A 21,081-nucleotide genomic window follows, 5' to 3' on the forward strand; every position below is an offset into this window, starting at 1 on the left:
TTGATAATTGAGTAATAAATAATAGAATACTAAGGGAAGTGAATAATAGATGAATGGTAAATGAAGTAATAATTCTATTAATGAAGTTAACAAAATTTATGTCAATATCATCATAAGCAGTGGTGTAGTAATTCAAGGATTCAGTGTAGTAAATTTGAAGTAATTATACTACCTTTCTCTACCAGTATAAATGCAAGCAATAAAGAAAATATGCATTAAATTTATCCTTCCCTAAAACAAAGTACTCTTCAGATATAAACATTTCCATTCAAAAATTTTTAAAACTTACAGTATGGCAAGAAAACATAATTCCAGTTTGTTCAAACAGTATTTTGCTCCAACTTCCTCTTGGATTCAACACCAAATCAACAAAGCAATATAAGGGAGAATATCCTTTATTTTCTCAGTATCTTGGGTCTTTATCCAAATAACACTACTAACTAGTTTGAGGTTTTAAAAAAACTCACTACTCTGAGTCTTACGTGATAAATTTTAAAAGAAATGAGTAGATCAAAACTATTTTAAAATTCGTCATCCTTTTGTAAATTGTAAACAATTTACCCAAATAGATTTCTTTCGATATTTGCCTGAAGTTCTGCACTAGAAACAATACAAATCATTTAATAGAAAACATCTTTAAATTTTTCTTATTTCAAACAAATGTTAGCCACTTTCCCAAAACATTGGGTTTACCCACCATAGCATAATGGATTTATCTATAAGACAAAAGGGACAACAATTTTGACAGTTGACCTAAAAACAAATATGGAAACCAAATTGAAAATTGTGACTTTTCACCAAAAAGGATCATGTCTCCATGCTTTTCCACTCACCTCCAAAAGGATCATTTCTTTCAAAGTTCACCTTCACAAAAAGGATCAGAAAAGATGAACACATCGTTTTTTCTATTTTAATTTAGTTTAATTTGTTTCTGTTCCTTTTCATCGGTCAATGAGGTGGAGTTTTTTTTTTAAGATTTATTTATTTATTCATACAGAACTGGGGTACAGGTCAGAGGTGCAGGTGCAGTGAGAGGCTTCACCAGAGACAGAGTGGGGAGCAGAACAGGCAGATCGATGAAACACACTGCTGAGGGGAGCAGACGGGGAACCAGGAGAGGCCTGCTGTGCCATGTGGGTCACCTCCAAGGCCAGAGATTGAACTTGCACTGAAGAGTCTGTGGCTAGCTTGCAGTGCTGCACTTTAACCCGCCACACCCCCAGGGAGGGCTGAGATGGGGAAATATTCTAGCAGAGCACAATTACTAGAAGGATGTTGCTCAATTGCATGTCTGTCTCAACATACAAATCTTGATAAATATAACATGAAATTATTTTCAAGGAAAGCTGTAATAGAGCTAAGGAAGAGCTCGATCCTGACTAGTAAAATATTGATGGACTAGATACCAAATCTTTTATATTTGTATTCTTGACGCCAGGTGGTCTTATGATACCATATAACAATATAGTACTAATGCAAAAAGATGTGCATACACCTAACTGCACTCGAAGATACCTGCTTGATATACCTTAGTAAATGAAGTGAGCTCAGCTCAAGGTTAGTCACTTCTGCTTGCTCAGGTTGAGTCATCTGCAGATTAGCTGTTCTGTGAATACAAACCTCAAAGAAAAAATCAAGTAAGTTTTTTTTCTTTTATTCTCTACGGCCTGAAACAATTGAATCATTTGACCTCAGTTACAAAAGCCTCATCACACAACATGGTTTTAGAACGGATGTCCTGAAGATTGAACAATGTTATTTCCATTTGCTGTACACGTGTGGCGATGCTCCCCGAAGGGGACCCCGGCCCACACAGGAGGCGGGGCGATGGCTCAGCTTTCAGAAATCGAGATGCAAGTCAGCAGCCTGGAAGAGCTGACCTGCCAGATCCAGGGGAGCCCAGGAGCAACATCAGGACCAACCGGGAGAGTACATCATGACGCTGGACCTCGTGGTGGAAGGGGAGGATGGGTAAGCCATGGACACAGGGCTGTGCTCTGTACTGAATGAAAAAGTTAGATTTGATTCAGCAACGAAGATTTTGGCAAGTTTCCTATAAAGCATCCACTGGTTGCAATCAACAGTCTTTGTTATACACACCAACTCTTTTCACAACTGCACTACTGAGGTATAGCTTGCATGTTGAATAATTCACCAATTCACCCATTTAAAGAGTACTACTCAGGGATCCTTAGTATATTCCAAGGTGTACATTCATCAGCACAATTTTAGAGATTTTTTATCATTTCACAAAGAGACATGGACATGACACCTATTAGAAACCATACCCCACTTCGCTCTTCCACGCCTGAGATGCCACTGTTCTACTTTCTGTCCTATACGTTTTTCTAGTCTAGACTTTTCACATAATGAGATCGACCATAAAAGGTCTTCTGGGCCTGACTTCTAGCACTCGGCATGTTTTCAGAATTCCTTCATTCGTAGCTTAGATGAGTGCTTCATTCCTATTATTACTGAGCAGTAGTCTATGGTATCAACATACCATATTTTATTTATCCCTTCACCAAATGATGATAGAGCTTTTATACTTTTTTGCAATTGTGACTAATGCTGCTATAAGCATTCACGTATACATCTTTGTGTGGACATTTTTTTCATTTCTCTTGGATGAAGCCTGGGAGTGGAATCGCATATATTAATTAACTCTGTTTAACTTTTTGAGCAACTGTTTACCAGGGTGTTTCGCAGCTGTACATGAAATCTAGCCCTAGCTGCAGTTTGGCGCCACCTGCTGGCAAGCTATCTTCTCTGTCTAAAATCAAGAATAAAATCCCAACTAGCTAATAAACAAGGAAACAGCAGTTCCAAGAACACACCAACTGTTTTTTGTTGGCCTGATTCAGCCTCAGCGTGTCCATTCCCCAAACTCCTGCTCCCTAATCACTAGCTGCCAGTGGTGCTTCCCCACCCCCAATTCTCTTGGGAGCTGGATACAGAACAAGAGCCAATAGCCGATCCTTTTGTGTTTGAATTTCCAGCAATCCAGGAAAAGGTGCCAGAGGTTTTCACTGTATCCATCATATGTGTCTGTCCCAGGGCTGATGTCCCAGCCTGTAACCTCATGAGTGGACCTAAAGTTAGGAGATGGCCATATCAATAAGAGACAGACATTTGGTGCACACAAGCTATTCCTAAAACATGGGGTAGCCAGCAGACATTTAAAAGTGCTAATGCCCACATGTCCAGTCATCAAAGAAAGGCAAATTAAAATAAAGAAATAACAGCTTCAGATCAAAAAGGTCCAGTTCATCTGATGACAATTTAGCAAGGGAGGAGGGGTAAGGCACTAACATAACTGGACAGAATGTAAAGGGGCAAAATGTTCCAAAGAAAAATCCAGCAACAGGTATTAAAAGCCGCTAAAAAAGGAATAAATCCCTAGAGTCAACAGTTCTATTGCTAGGAATCTAATCTTAAATGATCAGTTATTGTTATATTGCCATTTCTCCCGGCAGTGTTTAATCACAGTGAAAAGTTAGACATAAAATACCCAACAAGGAAGAATCAAGAATTGTTACAGAACACACACCAAAGTCCTTTGAAGTTTTGCCATGCAGCCATTAGGAATGTTCAAGCCTCTGCATTGACCCTAAAGGTGCCAATCATCATTTGAGAAATGAAGAGTAGAGTTCCAGAACAACAGATACAGTGTAATTTACTTTTATGAAAATAATAATAACACAAATTACATGTGCACCTATTAAAAGTCTGGATCAAAGTACATAAAAATGTGAACAGTGGGCCCTCCCTGGTGGCGCAGCAGGTTAAAGCACAGCACTGAGAAGCTAAAGCCGCTTCCACATGAGTTCGATCCCCGCCTGCCCTGGAGGTGACCATTTGGCGCAGCAGACCTCTCCTGACTCACCTGCTGCTTCCCTCAGCAGTGTATTTCGTCGATCTGCCTGTTCTGCTCCCCGCTCTGTCTCTGGTGAATTCTCTCACCCTCCGCATCTCTGGCCTGTACCCCAGTTCTGTATGAATAAATAAATAAATCTTTAAAAAAATAATGAACAGTGACTACTTATGAGTAGAGGACATTTTATTTCCTGCTACATATTCACATGCATCTTCAGATGTCTCTGAAATAAACATGTACTATTCGCAAAATTGTTCAATCCTAAAGAAAAAACACCTGTACATTTAAATGTTTTTACAATGAATATGCTCCTCTTTAATTTTTAGGAGAAAGAGAAGAATAGCCAGTGTTACATAATGCAGTAGACCAATAAGTAAGTAGGGAGATGAGGGAGCAGGTAATTTGGATGCTGGGGGGGCGGGGAGGGAGCAAGAAATACATTTCTAGAAGAGCAGACCTTGACGGATGATAACATCTGGATACACAGAAAGAGGAGATTGGGTATGTGTGATCTGGCTTCAAGACTAACCCTGTCAGAGTGTTTCTGGAAACAACAGGTCACACACAGGTAAGTACAGAAATATTATCCACTAGCCCTTTCCAGAAATGCTGTGTCCACTCTGTGCCCAGAAAAGCAATGGTAGCCTGGACTTGCTGCTGAATGTCACTACTGGAAGGACACCAGGCCTTCCTGGCACTCGGACCAAGGTTTCCTGGGCACCTGGCTTCTGCCTCCCACCCTCCCTTCCTGGGCAGAGTAAGAAATGGACTACTGTGGAGATTTAACCAGCACCTTTTGAAAGGCTCCTAGGGAAGCACCTCCCTCCTCAGTCAGCTACTTTCCGGGGTCTCCCCTCAGGGCAGATGTGAGGAGAACTTCTCACCTCTTCCTTCTTACTTGGCACAATTTCCAGCTGACAAGCAATCTTCTCTATCCACTTAAGTGCAAGCACTGAACTCTTGCAGCTTATGCATTAGCAAAGAAAATCCCTTCTAATTGTAACATAACACACAAGTCCAGGAGTAATAACTAAATAGCTAAACATTAGGGCTGGAAGGGAACTTGAAAATGCTTGGTCTGATATAATCATCTGACAGGGCAGGAAACTATGGCGTCATCAAGAAACATCCAAAGTACTGAAAGAAAACAATTCTTACAAGTTGTGTTACTGCCCCAGTGGAAAGAAGAAAGAATTTGAACAGGGGAAGGTTTCTGAGTCTCTAGGATAAATGTCGTCCCACTCATTTCCTGTGAAACTATTATTTTACCATTCGAATTCCTTAACTAAAGGTTTATAGAATCTCTGGGCTCAAAAGCCAAAGGAGATTGAAGGGTCAAGTTCAGAGGGGTCTAGGGGAGGTGGGGTGAGGCCCAGCAGGTAGGCTTATCAAAGGCAGGTAAGAAGGGGGGGGAGGGGTGGCTGTTTCTGTCTGCTAGGAAGCAAGGTCCCAAAGGCCCTTCAAGCAAGCAAAAATAATCAATAGACTCCTGCTGACTCAGGAGACCTTGGGGGAGAGAAGCAACTCAACCCCTACAAGTGCCTCGCCAATAATTCTCCATAAACTCTCTGATGTTCAGGAATTAGAAAAATGCATTGTTTCAAGAGATGCCATTCAAACTCAACAAATACAAAGCCCAATCACTTTCTGCCAAAACAAAATTTGGCAAAATGGCATGATCCAACAGGTACTGAAGGAGAAGAGGAAAACTTCAAACAGATAAACTCAATTGAAACAATTAAGAAAAAAATAGAAAAGGCTGTTGGAGGACAAAGACAGGAAGAGAGACCATTAGAAACTGGGGGGGTTCTTAGCTCCTTCCGTGTCCACAGCATCCTCAGCCTATGGACTGAACTAGACTCACTGGTAACAGCCTCACAGAATACTTTTGTTGCAATTTTTTCCCCCCAAGTAGTTGAGCCTGACTATCCCCTGGGACATTAGGAAAGATGGCTGTGGGTTCTCTGTCCTATTCCCAAGCTACACCTCTCAACCTCTCAACAACAGCTTTCATGGTGCACAGGCGTGCACACAAACACACACACACACACACACACACACATTGAGAACCCCAAACCCAAAAAGTGGAGAATGGGACTTAGAAAGCAGAGCACACAGTAAAGGCAGAAGGAATTGGGATACACGACATTCATGAAGCATATCAAGCCATACTGATTTTTCTCCCTTTGAGGAGTATTTACTGTTCATCCACAAAGGTTGGGGGCCACAAAGAGGCTGGGTGCCCTCCAACTGGAGCATCTCCTTTCTCTGTACGGTCTGCCACCCCTTTACAGTGCCCCACACCTTTCTCGTAGTTATTCTGGTCTTATGTTTTTATTTGAAAAGCACATAACAGGATGTTCTCTAGTACGAACAGAAGATTCTGCCCCCCCCCACCCCAGTTCATTCTATGCTCAGCTTTAAAGATTCATCAGGAGCAATGTGCCAAACCTTTCAGTGTTTGGCTTGCTTACTAATCTAAAAACGTGCACTTGTTTGAAATACAAGTAATCTATCTCACAAAAATGCTGATGCTTGTGGTTAGCAAGTCATTCTGCACTTATTACAAAATAATGAAATGCGGTGTAGGTGATCTTTACAATAAAAAAAATTGAACTGTAAACAAAAAAAATATCAAGACAATGTGTAACTGAGAGCAGAGTCTGGTAAGGGAAGCCAGGACATCTGGGGTTCAGGCTGTCTCTTTCAATCACTGTCTGTCCAACATCTGTCCAGTACCTGGGTGCCAGGTACTGAAAGTGGTACTTCTGAACATACTGTCTCCCGGCCAGATCCTTGAAGCTTTCATGGTACAGATGAAAGAAACATTGAGGACTAATTGTCCTTCGCAAAGAAAGAGCATATTCAATACGGGGTGTCTCAAATCAATAGGAGTGAATATTTACTTGCAAATTCTAACACTTTAGCAAGCACAAAGTTGTATTTATGTGTGTGATTAAAATCCTTTAATCTACTAGATGCCAACTTTCTAGATAGTGTGAAAATCACAAAGTCAAGATTAGTCAGTTCAACAGAGGCGCCATTTAAAGGCAAAACACTGCCACACAGAAACAAAGTCTGTAGCTGTACGTAAGGAAATACTAACAGAGAAGAAAACATTTATGTATCACTTTTATTACTGTTGTTATTTACACACATTTACTTATCAAGCAAAGAAATTTGAGGTACTAAAGGCTGTTTTATTCACTAGTGCCTTTTGAAGGACTATTAGAAAACATCACAAATATCTTTTAATGTTCTTTCTGAATTTCTGAATTTCAAAAATAAAGAATGTCAGCATTAAAATGTATATCAACAAGAAAGATTATACAAAAATAAATGACAAGACAGAATACCTTAGTCATCACAGGCTTCCTCAATTGAGACCCAAATGTCCAGATATCCCAACGTGAAATAAAAAATTTACCTCCCAACATGAGGTAATGAAAGAGAAAAAACTCCACCAACCTCAAAGAAAATTTAGGAACGAAGATACTGCTGAATTTTGTTTTTTCTCATTCTTTCCCCATAAAACTCTTTCTATCTAGGCTCTGAAATTTCTCGTGTTTCATCTATTACTCCTTTCTTTAAACCTTCCTTTAGTAAAATGCTAGCCCTTTTGAAAGTGGAAAGATTGCATTTCATAATTGGGAAGGAAAAGCCCAAAGATTATTCCTCCCATCTCCATCACTTGCATGCCATTTAATCACTGGTGTTTAGCACATCTTTGGTTTCATTGCTCTGGGGAGGGGTGAGGCAAGATGACCAACATCTATAATGGCCAGTGCCTTTTTTACTTAACTTAGAAGGGTGTAATCAGAATTACTCCTAGCTGAACAATTTAAAGTTTATAAAGCAGCTGGTATCCCTTGGAGAATTGGCATCCTAAGTATAAAGAATAGTAACACCACCATGTTACCATGAAAACAGTGCCAGCAGAACATAAAAGCTAATGACATAAAAAGCAACACAATAAAGGGAATAATCACCTCTTTAATAATGTATACACATTATTAAATTGATTGAATTGCATTCAATCTGTATATGGCAAAGGTAGTCTAAGGAAAAATTACAAGACATAATGTTAGATAACAACAATCAACTGTAAAGATAAAAGCATTCATATAATTTAACAGAAACAGCAAGATACAAAAGAAAGAGAGCCTTTTTATCTCAAGGTTTTATTTATAGGTTATATTATTTTCTCTTCTTTCAGCATGGATAGGAACACTAACAAGCATTAATAAATTAAAAGAAAAATAGAGCATGTCACATTGGTGTGAGTTTATTTCTGGACTCTCAGTTCTATTCCATTGATCTATGTGTCTCTTTTGTTCCAGTACTGTATAGTTTTGGTTATTGTAGCTTTGTAATATTATTTGCAATCTGGGACTTTGATACCATCATTTTCCTCTTATCAGAATTCCTTTGACTTTTTGAGGTCTGTTGCATTTGAATTTGAGGTTCCATATGAATTTCATTAGTTTTTGTTTTATATCTGTGAAGAATGACATTGAAATTTTGATAAAATCGCATTCAATCTGTATATGGCTTTAGGTAAGATGATCACTTAGACAATGTTAATTCTTCCAATTCATGAAGAATAGCTTAAGAAAGTTTCTAGTAAACAAAAATCAGCTACCCATGCATAAAACTAAGGAGAGCAAGAAATATTTTTGGAAGTATCTATACTTCTGAAAAAAATATTTTTTTTATTTGTGGTAAGATACATAGAACATAAGGTTTAGCATCTTAGAAACTATTTTTAACCCACAGCTTAATGGTGTAGGTGCCTTTACATCCTTGTGCAACCAATCTCCCAAATTTTGCAAAACTACACTCTACCCATTAAACCATTCCCCAATTCTCTTCCTCCAGTCTTTGACAGTCATTATTCTATTTTCTGTCTCTGAATTTGACTACATCAGGTACCTCATATAAGTGGAAATATGCATATCTGTCAGTTTAAAACAACACTTTGAAATCAGAGAAACTTTTAACAGGACAAGTGGAATTAATCTAGGGTACAATGGGCAGAAAAACAAGAAGCAGAAACTGAAGTAGGGAGGATTCTAGATTTCATTGTCTATAAACCGACCCCACTCATCACAGTATTCATTAAGAATGGATACAGATCCTCTTCCCCAAATGGTTTTTTTTTTTTTTTAACAAAAAACAAAGGCACAAGCAGAGATCAGCCTGGGGAAACCCCAGCTTTCTGTCTCAGCAAAATAACTCCAAGCATGTTGGTTATCAGAAAAGGATTTCAATCCTCTTGTTTAAATAACTTTAAATCTAAGAAAGGCAAAATCAACATCTCTTAGTTTCTAAGCTCTGATTCTTAAGAAAGAAGTTTGTTATCATTATATCACTCTCAAATTCAATCAGAAAAAAAAAATGAACACCTATCTGATAAGAAAATGATCTACCTAAAAACGTTTCTAACCTTTCTGAATGAATCATTTGTCTGTTCAAATAAAGGTGCTGCTGAGATCTAATAACACATACATGAAAGGTTATTTAAGTTTATCTTAGTAATACTAAAAATATCAAATTTCTCTCAAAATACAAATAAAATGGTCATCTAAAATTATAAACTTCAACAACCTTAAAAACATACTGATTGAAATCATTGCAGAGAAGGACAACTATGTCAATCTGAAATTATGCTGATGCTAAAGCTCATTTCAACTGTAAAAGAGCAATACGAGCATAAATGTCCAAGTCTGATGGGAAATTTCCATTCTCATCATATTAAGTATTTTAATTACATTACATTTTTAAATCTGGGATGTGCCCTACAATTGGGAAATCATAAAGCAAATTAATAGAATTACTCTTTCAGAAAAGAATTATCAGTCATCAAAACTTCTGAAAGATTAAAAATGTACTTTGTATTTTTTTTTGCTTTGCTCCACCTTATTTTTTTTCTTGAGATACTAAATGCCCTGGGGCTCTGACCCAGCTTCAGAAAGAGAGCCAGTAGAGTGGGTTTACCAAAAAAAAAAAAAAAAAAAATTATCCAATTGGGGATTAGCAAAACTGTAACAGGGATTAAGAAGTGACACAGAACAGGAACACCCTAAAAGGGTGTATATAAGGGCCAAAAAGGCATCCTGCAAGCACGCTCCTCTCGGCCACGCTCTCAGTCACTGCCAAGCTACAGTCTATAGGAGCATCATGTCTTGCACCGCTCGTATGTCCTCCAGGGCTGGAGGCAGCGGCTCCATCCGGGGCTCAACCTGTGGCACTGGCTTCAGCGGTGGAAGCAAATGCGGCCTTGGTGGCGGCTCTGGTGGCCGGGGCTTCCGGGGAGGCTCCGGCAGCTGCGGCATGAGCGGAGGGTCCAGCGGTGGCTTCGGCGGGGGTTTAGGTAGCTTCTCAAGCGGAGGCGGATATGGCGGAGGGTCCGGTTCTGCGTCCGGCTTTGGAGGCTCTGGCTTTGGCGGGGGCTCTGGCTTCGGCGGGGGCTCTGGCTTCGGCGGGGGCTCTGGCTTCAGTGGGGGATCCGGATTCGGTGGCGGTGCTGGCGGAGGCTTCTATAGCTATGGCGGTGGCATGGGTGGCGGTGGTGGCGGCATGGGTGGCGATGGGGGACTTTTCTCCGGAGGTGAAAAGCAAACCATGCAGAACCTCAATGATCGCCTGGCCAATTACCTAGACAAGGTCAGAGCCCTGGAGGAGGCCAACACTGATCTAGAGATCAAAATCAAGGAGTGGTACGAGAAAAATGGGTCAGGGTCTGGAGACACTAGCACTGGAAGAGATTACAGCAAATACTACCCGATAATTGAAGATCTGAGGAATCAGGTGAGAACAACGCAGTGCTGAATTTCCACTTGTGCTCTATCTTTTGCTTTTATGCAGATCGTGTATCATAATGAAGACTTTAAACCAAGGAATTCTTTGAAAACATACCTGCTCTTTGGGGGACTTATCCAACCACGTTAATTTTCTGTGTGCATCTGAAGCTGAATATTTCTACTTAAGAGTAACAATTATTCAGTGCCAGTCAGCACATCAATGTGTCTATATAAGGATGACCATGAGTCAACATTAGACTAATCTAATTGTTTCATGTAATTCTGGTAGGTTGGCATTTTAGTATCTCGCCACATTTAAACAGTCTCTATGACTATTCTTCTTCCAAGAAAACCTGGTGTCAATATTATATGACAATGTGCTGGCATCTAAAATACTTAGCCACTGTTGTATGGGAAATATATATATTTTTTAAAGACTTATTTGCAAGTGAAATTCATGTTCCACACTATTTTCTAAAGGAGTGCAGAGGTTAGCTGATCTTCCAAGCAGCAGAAAGATGCGAAGGCACCATGTTGGGTGCCTACTCTAATAAATGTGCAAATTGCTAACTAGCAGAAAGATGCAGCCCAAATACACCAGGTTTATCAAAATAAATAAGCAAATTTTCAAAGTCATTCACCTTTGAAAGATAACACAGGAAACTATCCACCCTCAGAGGTGGGCACACAGACAGCAGGTAAAAGGAATCTACAGGTCACTCATTGCTACTGTCTTTCCTAGATTATCACAGCCACGATTGAAAATGCTGGAATCGTTCTGCAGATTGACAATGCCAGGCTGGCCGCTGATGACTTCAGACTGAAGTAAGAAAACGAAGCCTTCTTACTGCACAAAAAATAAAATTCAGTCCATTTCTTCACTTATTCTAAGTTTTAAAATAGAAGCTTACAAGAGCACAACCTAAATTCACAAGCATCCCAAGGATAAACTTTAAAACCCATCATTCCCTAGCAAGAAAAGAGAAAGCAAATTAAGGGTGACACTTTGGTTATACAAAAATATCAGTAGGCTTTTATAGTTTCCTTTACCAGGGAATAACAACTAAGGGAAAACTTCTGTTTGCAAGGAAACAGAAAACTGGTTATTGAATAGGTGGAAATCCACCAACTTCTTCTGAAACGTATGCCAGTGTCTTACTGCTGCCCCTTCCAGGTATGAGAATGAGCTGTACCTGCGGCAGTCCGTGGAGGCCGACACCAACGGCCTGCGGAAGATCCTGGATGACCTGACCATGACTCGGTCAGACCTGGAGATGCAGATCGAGAGCCTCACGGAGGAACTGGCCTACCTGAAGAAGAACCACGAGGAGGTGAGGGTGCCCTCCAGACGAGAAATGGCTCAACCTACCTCTCCCCCTGCCCCAAAAAACACATCCTATCTGAATGGAAAAAGTAGCCATGAGCAACTTTTGCCTGAATGTTGCTGGTGGGAGGAATGGGGCTTCCGATGTCCTGGGTTGAACTTGTTAGTGTCAATGCACATTTTAGGAACTCTCAGAAAGCTAGAGCCCAAGTACATTTTCATCACGATGGCCTTTCTCCTCTGTGCTAGGAAATGAAGAGTATGCAAGGAGGCACCACCACGGGAGACGTGACCGTGGAAATGAATGCTGCCCCAGGAACCGACCTGACCAAGCTGCTGAATGACATGAGGGCTCAGTACGAGGAGCTGGCGGAGCAAAACCGCAGGGAGGCGGAGGAGCAGTTCAACAAGCAGGTGTGGTGTGGGGCTGAGCTTCCGAGCCCACGGCCACACACAGCCGCCAGTGTTTGTTCCATCGGCCTGCTGTAACTGCACTGTGTTTCCTTCAGAGCGCTTCCCTGCAAGCCCAGATCACCACCGATGCCGGGGCCGCCAACTCTGCCAAGAGTGAGATAACAGAACTGAAACGCACCATGCAAGCCCTGGAAATCGAGCTCCAGTCCCAACTGGCCATGGTATGTGCCAGCGCTGTTCACCATCCCCCCAGCGCGTGAAACCACCCCGCTGCCTTTCTCTGCCAAGATGTGCCACCTGGCATCTAATGAAAGCAAAGCTAAGAGGCCTGTCTTGGGGTTGTAAAAACGCCTATAGCATTCCAGTTCAAGGTCATATAGGCTATTTTCATGAAAGATTAAAAGTAATGCCAAGGATGGCGGTGGGCGAAGGAGAGGGGGAAACGGCCCGCTCTCCTGGGGGTGGAGGCCAGACGTCAGTGTTAATCTCAGTGTCGTTTATGCAGTCGTCAGGAGGGAAAACAGCACCCCTGACTGACGCTGTCAGAAATGAACATGACCTCGACTTTCTGAAAAAGAGTAAGGCCAGCAAAACATTAAGGGAACAGTGATCTGGTTGTAGCAACTTGAGGAAGGCGTGTGTCTGGTGCCTTATACAATGTTTTTGAATCATGTGGTGACGGTTTCATCCTGGTCGGTTGTTTGCTCCGTAGAAAAGCTCCCTGGAGGGCACACTGTCCGACACCGAGGGCGGCTACATGGTGCAGCTGTCGGAAATCCAGATGAAGATCAGCAGCCTGGAGGGGCAAATCTGCCAGATCCGCGGCGAGATGGAGTGCCAGAACGCAGAGTACGAGCAGCTGCTCAACATCAAGACCCGCCTGGAGATGGAGATCGAGACCTACCGCCGCCTGCTCGATGGCGAGGGCGGAGGGTAAGGAGGGGCCCGGGGACCAAGGGGCCTGGGCTACTTGGAATCTCAGTGACAGCCCCATCACGGGACTCCCTGGCCAGGAGCCCCTGCAGGGCGCCTTCTCCGCCCGCCCGTGCACACTGCAGAGGAAAGGCAGCCCCTGTTTTCTCTCCAGTGGTTCTGATTTGGGGGGATTTTGGTTTTAGAAGCTCCGGAAGCAGACAGACAGGAGGAGGAGGTGGAGGAGGCAGAGGTAGTGGACCCAGGGGTTCGATATCTGGAGGCTCTATGTCTGGAAGCTCCATGTCTGGAAGCCAGTCCAAAGGTACGCGTCTTCTTAATATGGATGATCATTTTATCATTTAAAAAGAAGTCTGTGTCTTGTTTGTCACACTCAAAATGTGTATTGTTGAAGTCCTCTAATCCAGAAAGAATGTCTGAAATGAATGCCTTTGAATGCCTCTCCATCAGGTTTTCTGGGATCGGTTCCAAACTGACAATCTGATTCTAGGATTTTCAGATCAAGGCAAGAGTAGAGTGACGAAGACCATCGTAGAGGAGGTGGTGGATGGCAAAGTCATCTCCTCTCAAGTCAGCAATATTTGTGAAGTGAAAATTAAATAAGTGATTTCCAGTTTCCAGCTCAACCAGGGTGTCTTTCAGAGAAAAAAAAAATATATCTAAAGGACACAAATGAGAAAACCACATCAATCTGATCATCTTTCTGGATAATTTCAGGAGACAGTTTCCATCTGGAATCAATAACTAACCAATTTCTCTGCATACTCCTCTTTTCTGATTATAATGCTCTTAAAAAAATTAAAATGACTACTTTGCTCTAATTGTTTCTGTGCTTCAATAAACTTACTTTTGCAAGTTAAATTGTTCGTGAATTTTTTAAGATTCAATATTTTATCTAGACATGACAGTATTAGTTATGAGTTAGCTGCATTATTCAGTATTTCTATAGCACCGGTTTCATAAAAACCAAGATCATAGGCATTTTTAACGTGGCTTCTTTAACAGCGTCACATTAGAATTCAGCGATACCTGAAATTAGGTGTCAGGGAACATCACTGTTCCCTGTAACTAGAGCCAGCAGTTTAACCCACAGAGAAGGACGAGATCTTCTGAATGCCCTAATGAATGCCTCGTTTCTTTCTGTCCATCGCTGAACTGGGTATTTCCTAAGACAAAAGAAAACTTACATCCTCAATGGGAAGGAAAGATACAAGGCCAAGAAAACAACACATAATAATAAAGTGTGTTTGTAGTCCAAGGGCTTGAGTCCACTATGGTCCCCAGGAGTGTCACAACGCCCTGTCGCTGTATATTGGCAGGAGAGGTAGGAGACTGGCTAAAATTTTAAAAACCTTGGGAAGTAATTGAGTGGGTGTGTGACATGGTGTCAGATTTCTGAAAACCTTCAAAGTCCAAAGAGAAGATGCTCTCAGGTGCTTACTCCCTGGCCAAGTCTCACCCGTCTCTAGCCACAACAGTCACTGAGCCAAGCAGGGGTTCTTTCCCACTCTCCATTGCTGAGCCACCCCGTGGGCCACAACAGTGAATGGAGGCCACTGCCTGAGCCACAGGCCCGCCTGGTCTTGTTTGGGATGAAGTCTGAAGGCAGAGCAGGAGGTGGGGCAGGGCTGGTCCCAGGGAGAACCAGGACCAGGACAAATCCAGGCTGGGTGAGGATTTTTCTACTCAGGGAATTGGCTACGCCTGGATCACAAATTAGAGACTGAGCCTGCAGGCCAGACCTCCAGTAAGAACATGACTTGGAGTCAAATGTCAAATTGCAAAATGACAAAAGGATATGCGGCGATAAGAGAGGTGTAGGCGAGTGCTTCTGAATTTTTTTTGAATGTTTGTGCTCTTTGGACAAATGCCTAGGGGTGGGGTTGCTGGGGCATCGGGTAGATCCATGTCTAGTCACCTGAGGAAGTGCCACATTGCTTTCCTGAGGGCTGGACCACTCTGCATTCCCAGCACTGCCATAAGGTTCCTGTCTCTTCCCACCCTCGCTAGCACTTGTGGCTTGTGGAGGTGGTGCTAGGGGCCGTTCTCACAGGTGTGAGGAAGTGTCTTATGGTGGCTTTGATTTGCATTCCCCGGGTGATAAGTGGTGATGAGCCTTTTTTCCTGTGTCTGTTGGCCAGCTGCGTGTCTTCTTTGAAAAACAGCCTATTTAGCTCCCCTGACTATTTTTTGATTGGGTTGTTTGTTTTCATTTCCTCGAGTTGTATCAGCAGTTGTAGATCTTTGCTCCCAATCCCTTATCAGATGTATGGTGTGCAAACATTTTCTCCCATTCAGTAGGGTGTTTCTTTGTTTTAGTCTCTGTCTCTTTCCCTGTACAGAAGGCTTTTTAGATTGACATAGACCCGTTGTTTATTCTCTTCTTTGTTTCCCTTGCTGCTGGAGGGAGATGAGATGTTTCTGAGGTTTATGTCATGGGGTGTTAATCCAGGCTGGATGGACATGAAGGACAGGCGAGGAGACCAGCTGTGTGTAGCCTCCAGTTTCTTGGGCCATCATGGCAACTTTGGAAAACTCTCTTCCAGAGGTGGGGAGGTATGTGGCCGGTGTGGGGGTGGGGGGGAATTAGCTCAGGAGTTGCAATTAGTACAGGAGTGGCTTATGCTTAATATTATATACACTGACTAAGTGGAGGTTTTTAAGGACACAAAATCAATTTTTGTCTGGCATTAAATATTCAGCATGCTTAGTACTGAAACACATAAGACTTAAAGATCTGTGGGCTTCACCCACAGGTAAATCCTCCAGCTCTAAGGAGGAGAGACTGACCATTACCCTGCAAAAGTACCATGAGATTCAAGGCATGGTCCCCTGGGCCATGAAGGGAGGGCCAGGGCCAGTGGTCAAGGGATGAACCAAAACTGACTGCTGATGGTTTACATGCAAAGTACCACCAGGCAAATAAAGTCTGTAAGCATTTCTCAAGAAAAAAAAAGTATGATTCTTTTTAGATATAAATGAGATCCTAAAAATGAAAAAATATTTTATCTGAGCACATAATAGATGTTCATTATTTATAAGAAGGTGATGATGATGATGTGTTCAAAGAATCATTTATGTTTCATGAGAAAGAATTTTTGTGTATCAGATATGCTAAGCGCGCGTCCTATAAAGTGCCATCCTGTGTTCTGAAGATTCCTTAACTTCTTTCCTTTTTGTGTATGGACAAGGCCCTCAACAAATTAGCAACAACAGCCTAAGAAATAAAAAAACTCAAGAGTAGAACATTCCCACTTGGGGGCATATATCTAAAGAACATAAGACCATCAATACAAAACCCCCCATGTTCACAGCAGCATTCTCTACAATATCCTGGACACAGATGCAGCCTAAATGTCCACCAAGATATGAATGGATCAAGATGTGGTATGTCCACTTTTGGAATATGAGACAGACATAAAAAAAGAATAAAATAGTCATTTTCAACAAAAATGGAGGGAATTTGCGAGAAATATGTACAGCAATGTGTGTAAGAACAATAAATATGAATTTTGGGGGCCTCCCTGGTGGCTCAGGGGTTAAGTCTCAGCACTGTCACGCTATTACTAGGCCCTGCAGCCTTAGTTCATTCCCAGCCAGGGAGCTGACCGACATGATGCTCCCCGTCCCGCCTGCTGTTCCCCTCAGCAGTATATTTCAGTAGTCTGCCTGTTCAGCTCCCCACTGTCTCTGGCGAATCCTCTCATACCCCCACACCTCTTGTCTACACACCAGTTCTTCTATGTATAAATGATTCTAAAAATCTTCAAATAAAAACCAATTTTGGACATTCATATAACAGATAATTCAACAACACAAAACACCTTCTAAAACCATGACTGTCAGTAGGCATCATGAGGACTCTGAGTGAAGATAGAAGGAGACTGACAAGGGGGTCATGACCCCACATGGGGTCATGATGGGGAAATTTTTTTAATTTTTAAAAAGTAAACTTCTGGAAGGTGTCTCCCCAAATCTTTCAGCATTTTATATGCAGTGCCAAGGTAATGCCCCCAAATTGTGAATCATTAATAATAAATTCTATTTGAAGCAAATATTGAACGGAAACTCTGGAACAGTTCTTTAAAAGACTGTGTAGAATGGAGCATTGACAGAAAGTGAATGACCACTGAGAACAGTTGAGACTTTTCCAGGTTTGAGATTCAAGTGGCCCCATGCCAGAGCATACAGCTGACATCAAATCCCAAATGACCTGACTTCACCCAACATTAATATGGAAACGCACATTGAAAGTCTAGCAGAGAAGTCAGCTTATTTCAACAAAAACTGTGAAGATATGTGTGTCTGTACACTGGAGGGGAACTTGCTCTTTCCACTTAATTCTTGTCTTCATGTCCAATATAATGAAGAGGTTAAAGAAAATTGTAATAAGTGATGTGAATTCAGCTGTCATCATGGTTGACCTCTTTGCTGGTTGTTTCCAACTCGGGAAAACCAAGGTCCACCCACTGTTTCAGATGTGACAGGTGTGTGAACATAACCAAGCCCCTCAATCCCCTAAGAGCTTGCTGAGAAGCCATGACAGTCACCAGACTGCTACAGTCAGGTCTGACGACAAGCTGAGAGCACAGAGCAAGGTCGGGGATGCAGGCTGGCGTCCCAGTGAAACAGTGTCCAGAGTGGAGTGCCACCTCAGCAGGTCCCCAGCCGCTGAGGAATCCCACTCCGCTAAGACTGAGATGAATGAACAGAAAAAGACTTTTCATGCCCTGGAGCTAGGACGACAGTCTGTAGGTGCCTTGGTATGTAAAACATTGGCGCCTGGGTATCGATGCCTTGAAACAGTTTGTCTACACAGATAACTTCATGATTTCACTTCAGCAATACTTTTCCAAACTAGGATATTCCCTCACAGAGTTTATTTTTTTAAACTCTGAAGAAAAATTCAAGATCGTGGGCTTCTTTGATTAGCAACAAAAAACAGAAAAGATTCTATTTGAAATTTAAAAAACACCTGGAAGCTTTGGCCATCGAATGTCAACATGAGATCTCTGTTGGGGAAACTCTGACTCCTATTCAAACTGACAGAAATCTTGAACTTTGCAGGAAAGATTTGAAATGAAACAACATGCATGCAAGAAAAGTGACAGGACTGGCCATGTATGCAAGGTACAGGAAGCTGAATCTCACAGAATGAAGAATTCACCTTGCAGAAAGTCTGGCATGAAACCAAATGTGTGGAACAGGGTCAAATCATGAAGAGCATTAAGAGCTTCTCTGGGGAATATAGATTAATCTTAAGTTCCACAGGGAACTCTGGAGATGTTAGGCTTTGGACCTACCAAGAGTTTAAAAAGAAAATTAACCTCACTTCTGTATGCGAGATGGATTGGAGTCATGGGAACGGAGATTAGAGAAAAAGTTAGTAAGTTACTGCAGGACCTTAAGGATAAATTAAAGTTTCTCTAGACTCAGAGAATCCCCTGGTGAAATGAAGAATCTGAAAGCTAATATTTGGTTCATTATTAGACATAAGTGAGGTACAATAGGGTAGACAAAAATTCTAAAATTTCAAGATACAAGAAAAATTGGACAGCTGGAAGGCAAAAAGGTCATAAGAAAAGACAATCTTACAAGTTGTACATATATCGATTTTGATGTAGCTATGGAATCACCAAAACTAGAAATATTCAATAGAAAACCAGAGAAGTAGGTCTTTGCATACAAATTAAAAACAGATAGGTATTTCCAACATAAAAATAGAATAGCCTTTACAAGTACATAAAGTGTTTCATACATAGCAAAAATCCTAACCAAGGGGTAGACATTCAAACTTTTAGAGCATTCAAACTTTTCTTTTAAATTATTTTGCAACTAGCAAAATTCTAAAAATTCAGATAATCCAACAACATAAAACACTTTCTAAACCTAGCAGATGTCAATAAAAAATATAACATATGAAAAACATGGCATTTTGAGGTAAAGTTATCTCAAACCAAGAAACACAACAGAGAGATCCTTTCCAAAATGGGCTCACACAGGCCATATTTAGAAAAGAATAAGGTCAAATCTGTCTTGCAGATACTTGACTCAATTTAAAAAATAGATAAGCTCAGGAACAAGACAGGATGTCCTCGCTCACCACTACTATTCAATATAATGTTGGGGAAAAAACAATTAAAGGACAATTAAACAAGAAAAGGATAGAAAACCTCCAAATTAGAAGGAAGAAGTAAAACTAGCACTGTTTCCAGATGACATGATTATATATGTAGAAAGTTCCAAAAATTCCAGTAAAAAGCTTCTATTGGTCAGCCCTCCCTGGTGGTAAAGCAGGTTAAAGCACAGCACTGCAAGCTCACCACAGCCTCTTCAGTATGAGTTTGATCCCCAACCCCAGAGGTAACCCACATGGCACAGCAGGCCTCTCCTGTCTCGCCTGCTGCTCCCCTCAGCAGTGTACTTTGTCAGTCTGCCTGTTTCTGCTCCCAGCTCAGCCTCTGGTGAATCCTCTCACCACCTCTGGCTTGTACCCACCTCTGTATGCTAACAAACAAAAAAATCTTTAAAAAAAAATTTTTTTAAAGAAAAAACCTGCTTACAATTTATCAGTAGTGTAGTAGTAGGGTAATATAAGTTAAATTATTGTTTGTATTGGATAGACTCACACAGTTGAAAAAAGGATCAAAGTTAATCCCAAAAGATTAACACTTAGGGTTTCTCAGAAACCTGAAAATGTTGCCTTAATTCTCAGTGGCCAACTCTTTCAAAGCATGAGTCACTTGCTTTCTGGCTACATGAAAAAGTTTCAAAGATAATGGTTTTTGAGGGTAACCAGGTTTGTCATACTTAACATGTCAACATCTCATCAAATTTCATTTCCGGAGTCAGCAGTGATGGACGGGCGGGTGAGACGCTGGTGACATGAGACATCTGAAAAAAGCAATTAAGAAGGAGTTGCAGCTTCATGGATTAGTAGGAACTTTTCTGAAAACAACAGTATGGAAATATTTGTAAGAGGTGTGGCAGAATGTGGACTCACTGAAGGCAACACTTCCTGCCCTATCACCAGCTTCGATTTCCATCGATTAGGCTAAATTTCAGAAAATTGATTCATTTCCAAATATAATTACTTATAAGTTAATTTCCAAGTATTCCAATTATTGTAAGGATTATAAAATTACCATTAATTTATATGTTATTTGTAATATAATTAAAAACAAAGTTGGTTTTGTACAGTTAAAATTTTTTCTGTAAAATGTCTCTGTAAAGTGCCTGGTGGACTGCTTTGGGAACTCCAGACATCTTAAGATGTATTGGACTTTTTTTTTTAATTTTTACTGGGTGAACCAGTGATGTAAACAGCCAAGTAAAGAGATAAGATAATTGAAAGGAAACAATATGTTCACAAATTTCAGAACATTCTATACCACGAATGAGCCTAATATTGCAAATTGTGAGTGACTATGTTAGGCACTAAATCAGGCAGTGAATCATGCACAGTTTTACCTTAATACCAGATTTTTTTTTATAATATAATAGTTTGTTTTTACATCATTTTGTACATTTTTTTTTTTTGTCATCTTGTAACTGGGTGGTCCCTAGGAGAAGAGAAGTTCCAGGTTCCCTGCCCCACCCAGAAGGAGGGTGGAGCTGAGCAGAGAAAAAGGAGAAAGGAGAAGAGAGAAGGAGAGAAGGAAGCCAAATGGAGAAAAAGACAGAGACCTAAGGAAGCCACATGGAGCAGCAAGCATGTGATGAAGAAACCA

General features: G+C 41.2%; 1 protein-coding gene across 2 annotated transcripts; it reads left to right on the plus strand.

Annotated features, from left to right (window-relative positions):
• The first annotated feature begins 10,024 nt into the window (after nt 1-10,024).
• Nucleotides 10,025-14,212, plus strand: KRT24 (keratin 24, type I). Of its 2 annotated transcripts, none has more exons than XM_012726715.1 (8): nt 10,025-10,687; nt 11,423-11,505; nt 11,855-12,011; nt 12,254-12,418; nt 12,514-12,639; nt 13,131-13,351; nt 13,537-13,655; nt 13,842-14,212. In XM_012726715.1, the coding sequence occupies exons 1-8, from the start codon at nt 10,058-10,060 to the stop codon at nt 13,952-13,954; spliced, it is 1,614 nt and encodes a 537-aa protein (XP_012582169.1). In that variant the 5' UTR covers nt 10,025-10,057; the 3' UTR covers nt 13,955-14,212. The 2 variants fall into 2 exon arrangements, with proteins under 2 accessions (XP_012582169.1, XP_012582171.1); XM_012726717.1 differs by having other exon boundaries at nt 13,802-13,932.
• Nucleotides 14,213-21,081: the final 6,869 nt, after the last annotated feature.

Source organism: Condylura cristata, unplaced genomic scaffold, assembly GCF_000260355.1.
Source record: "Condylura cristata isolate star-nosed mole 26May11 unplaced genomic scaffold, ConCri1.0 scaffold00017, whole genome shotgun sequence".
In the NCBI taxonomy this organism is placed as follows: Eukaryota; Metazoa; Chordata; class Mammalia; order Eulipotyphla; family Talpidae; genus Condylura; species Condylura cristata.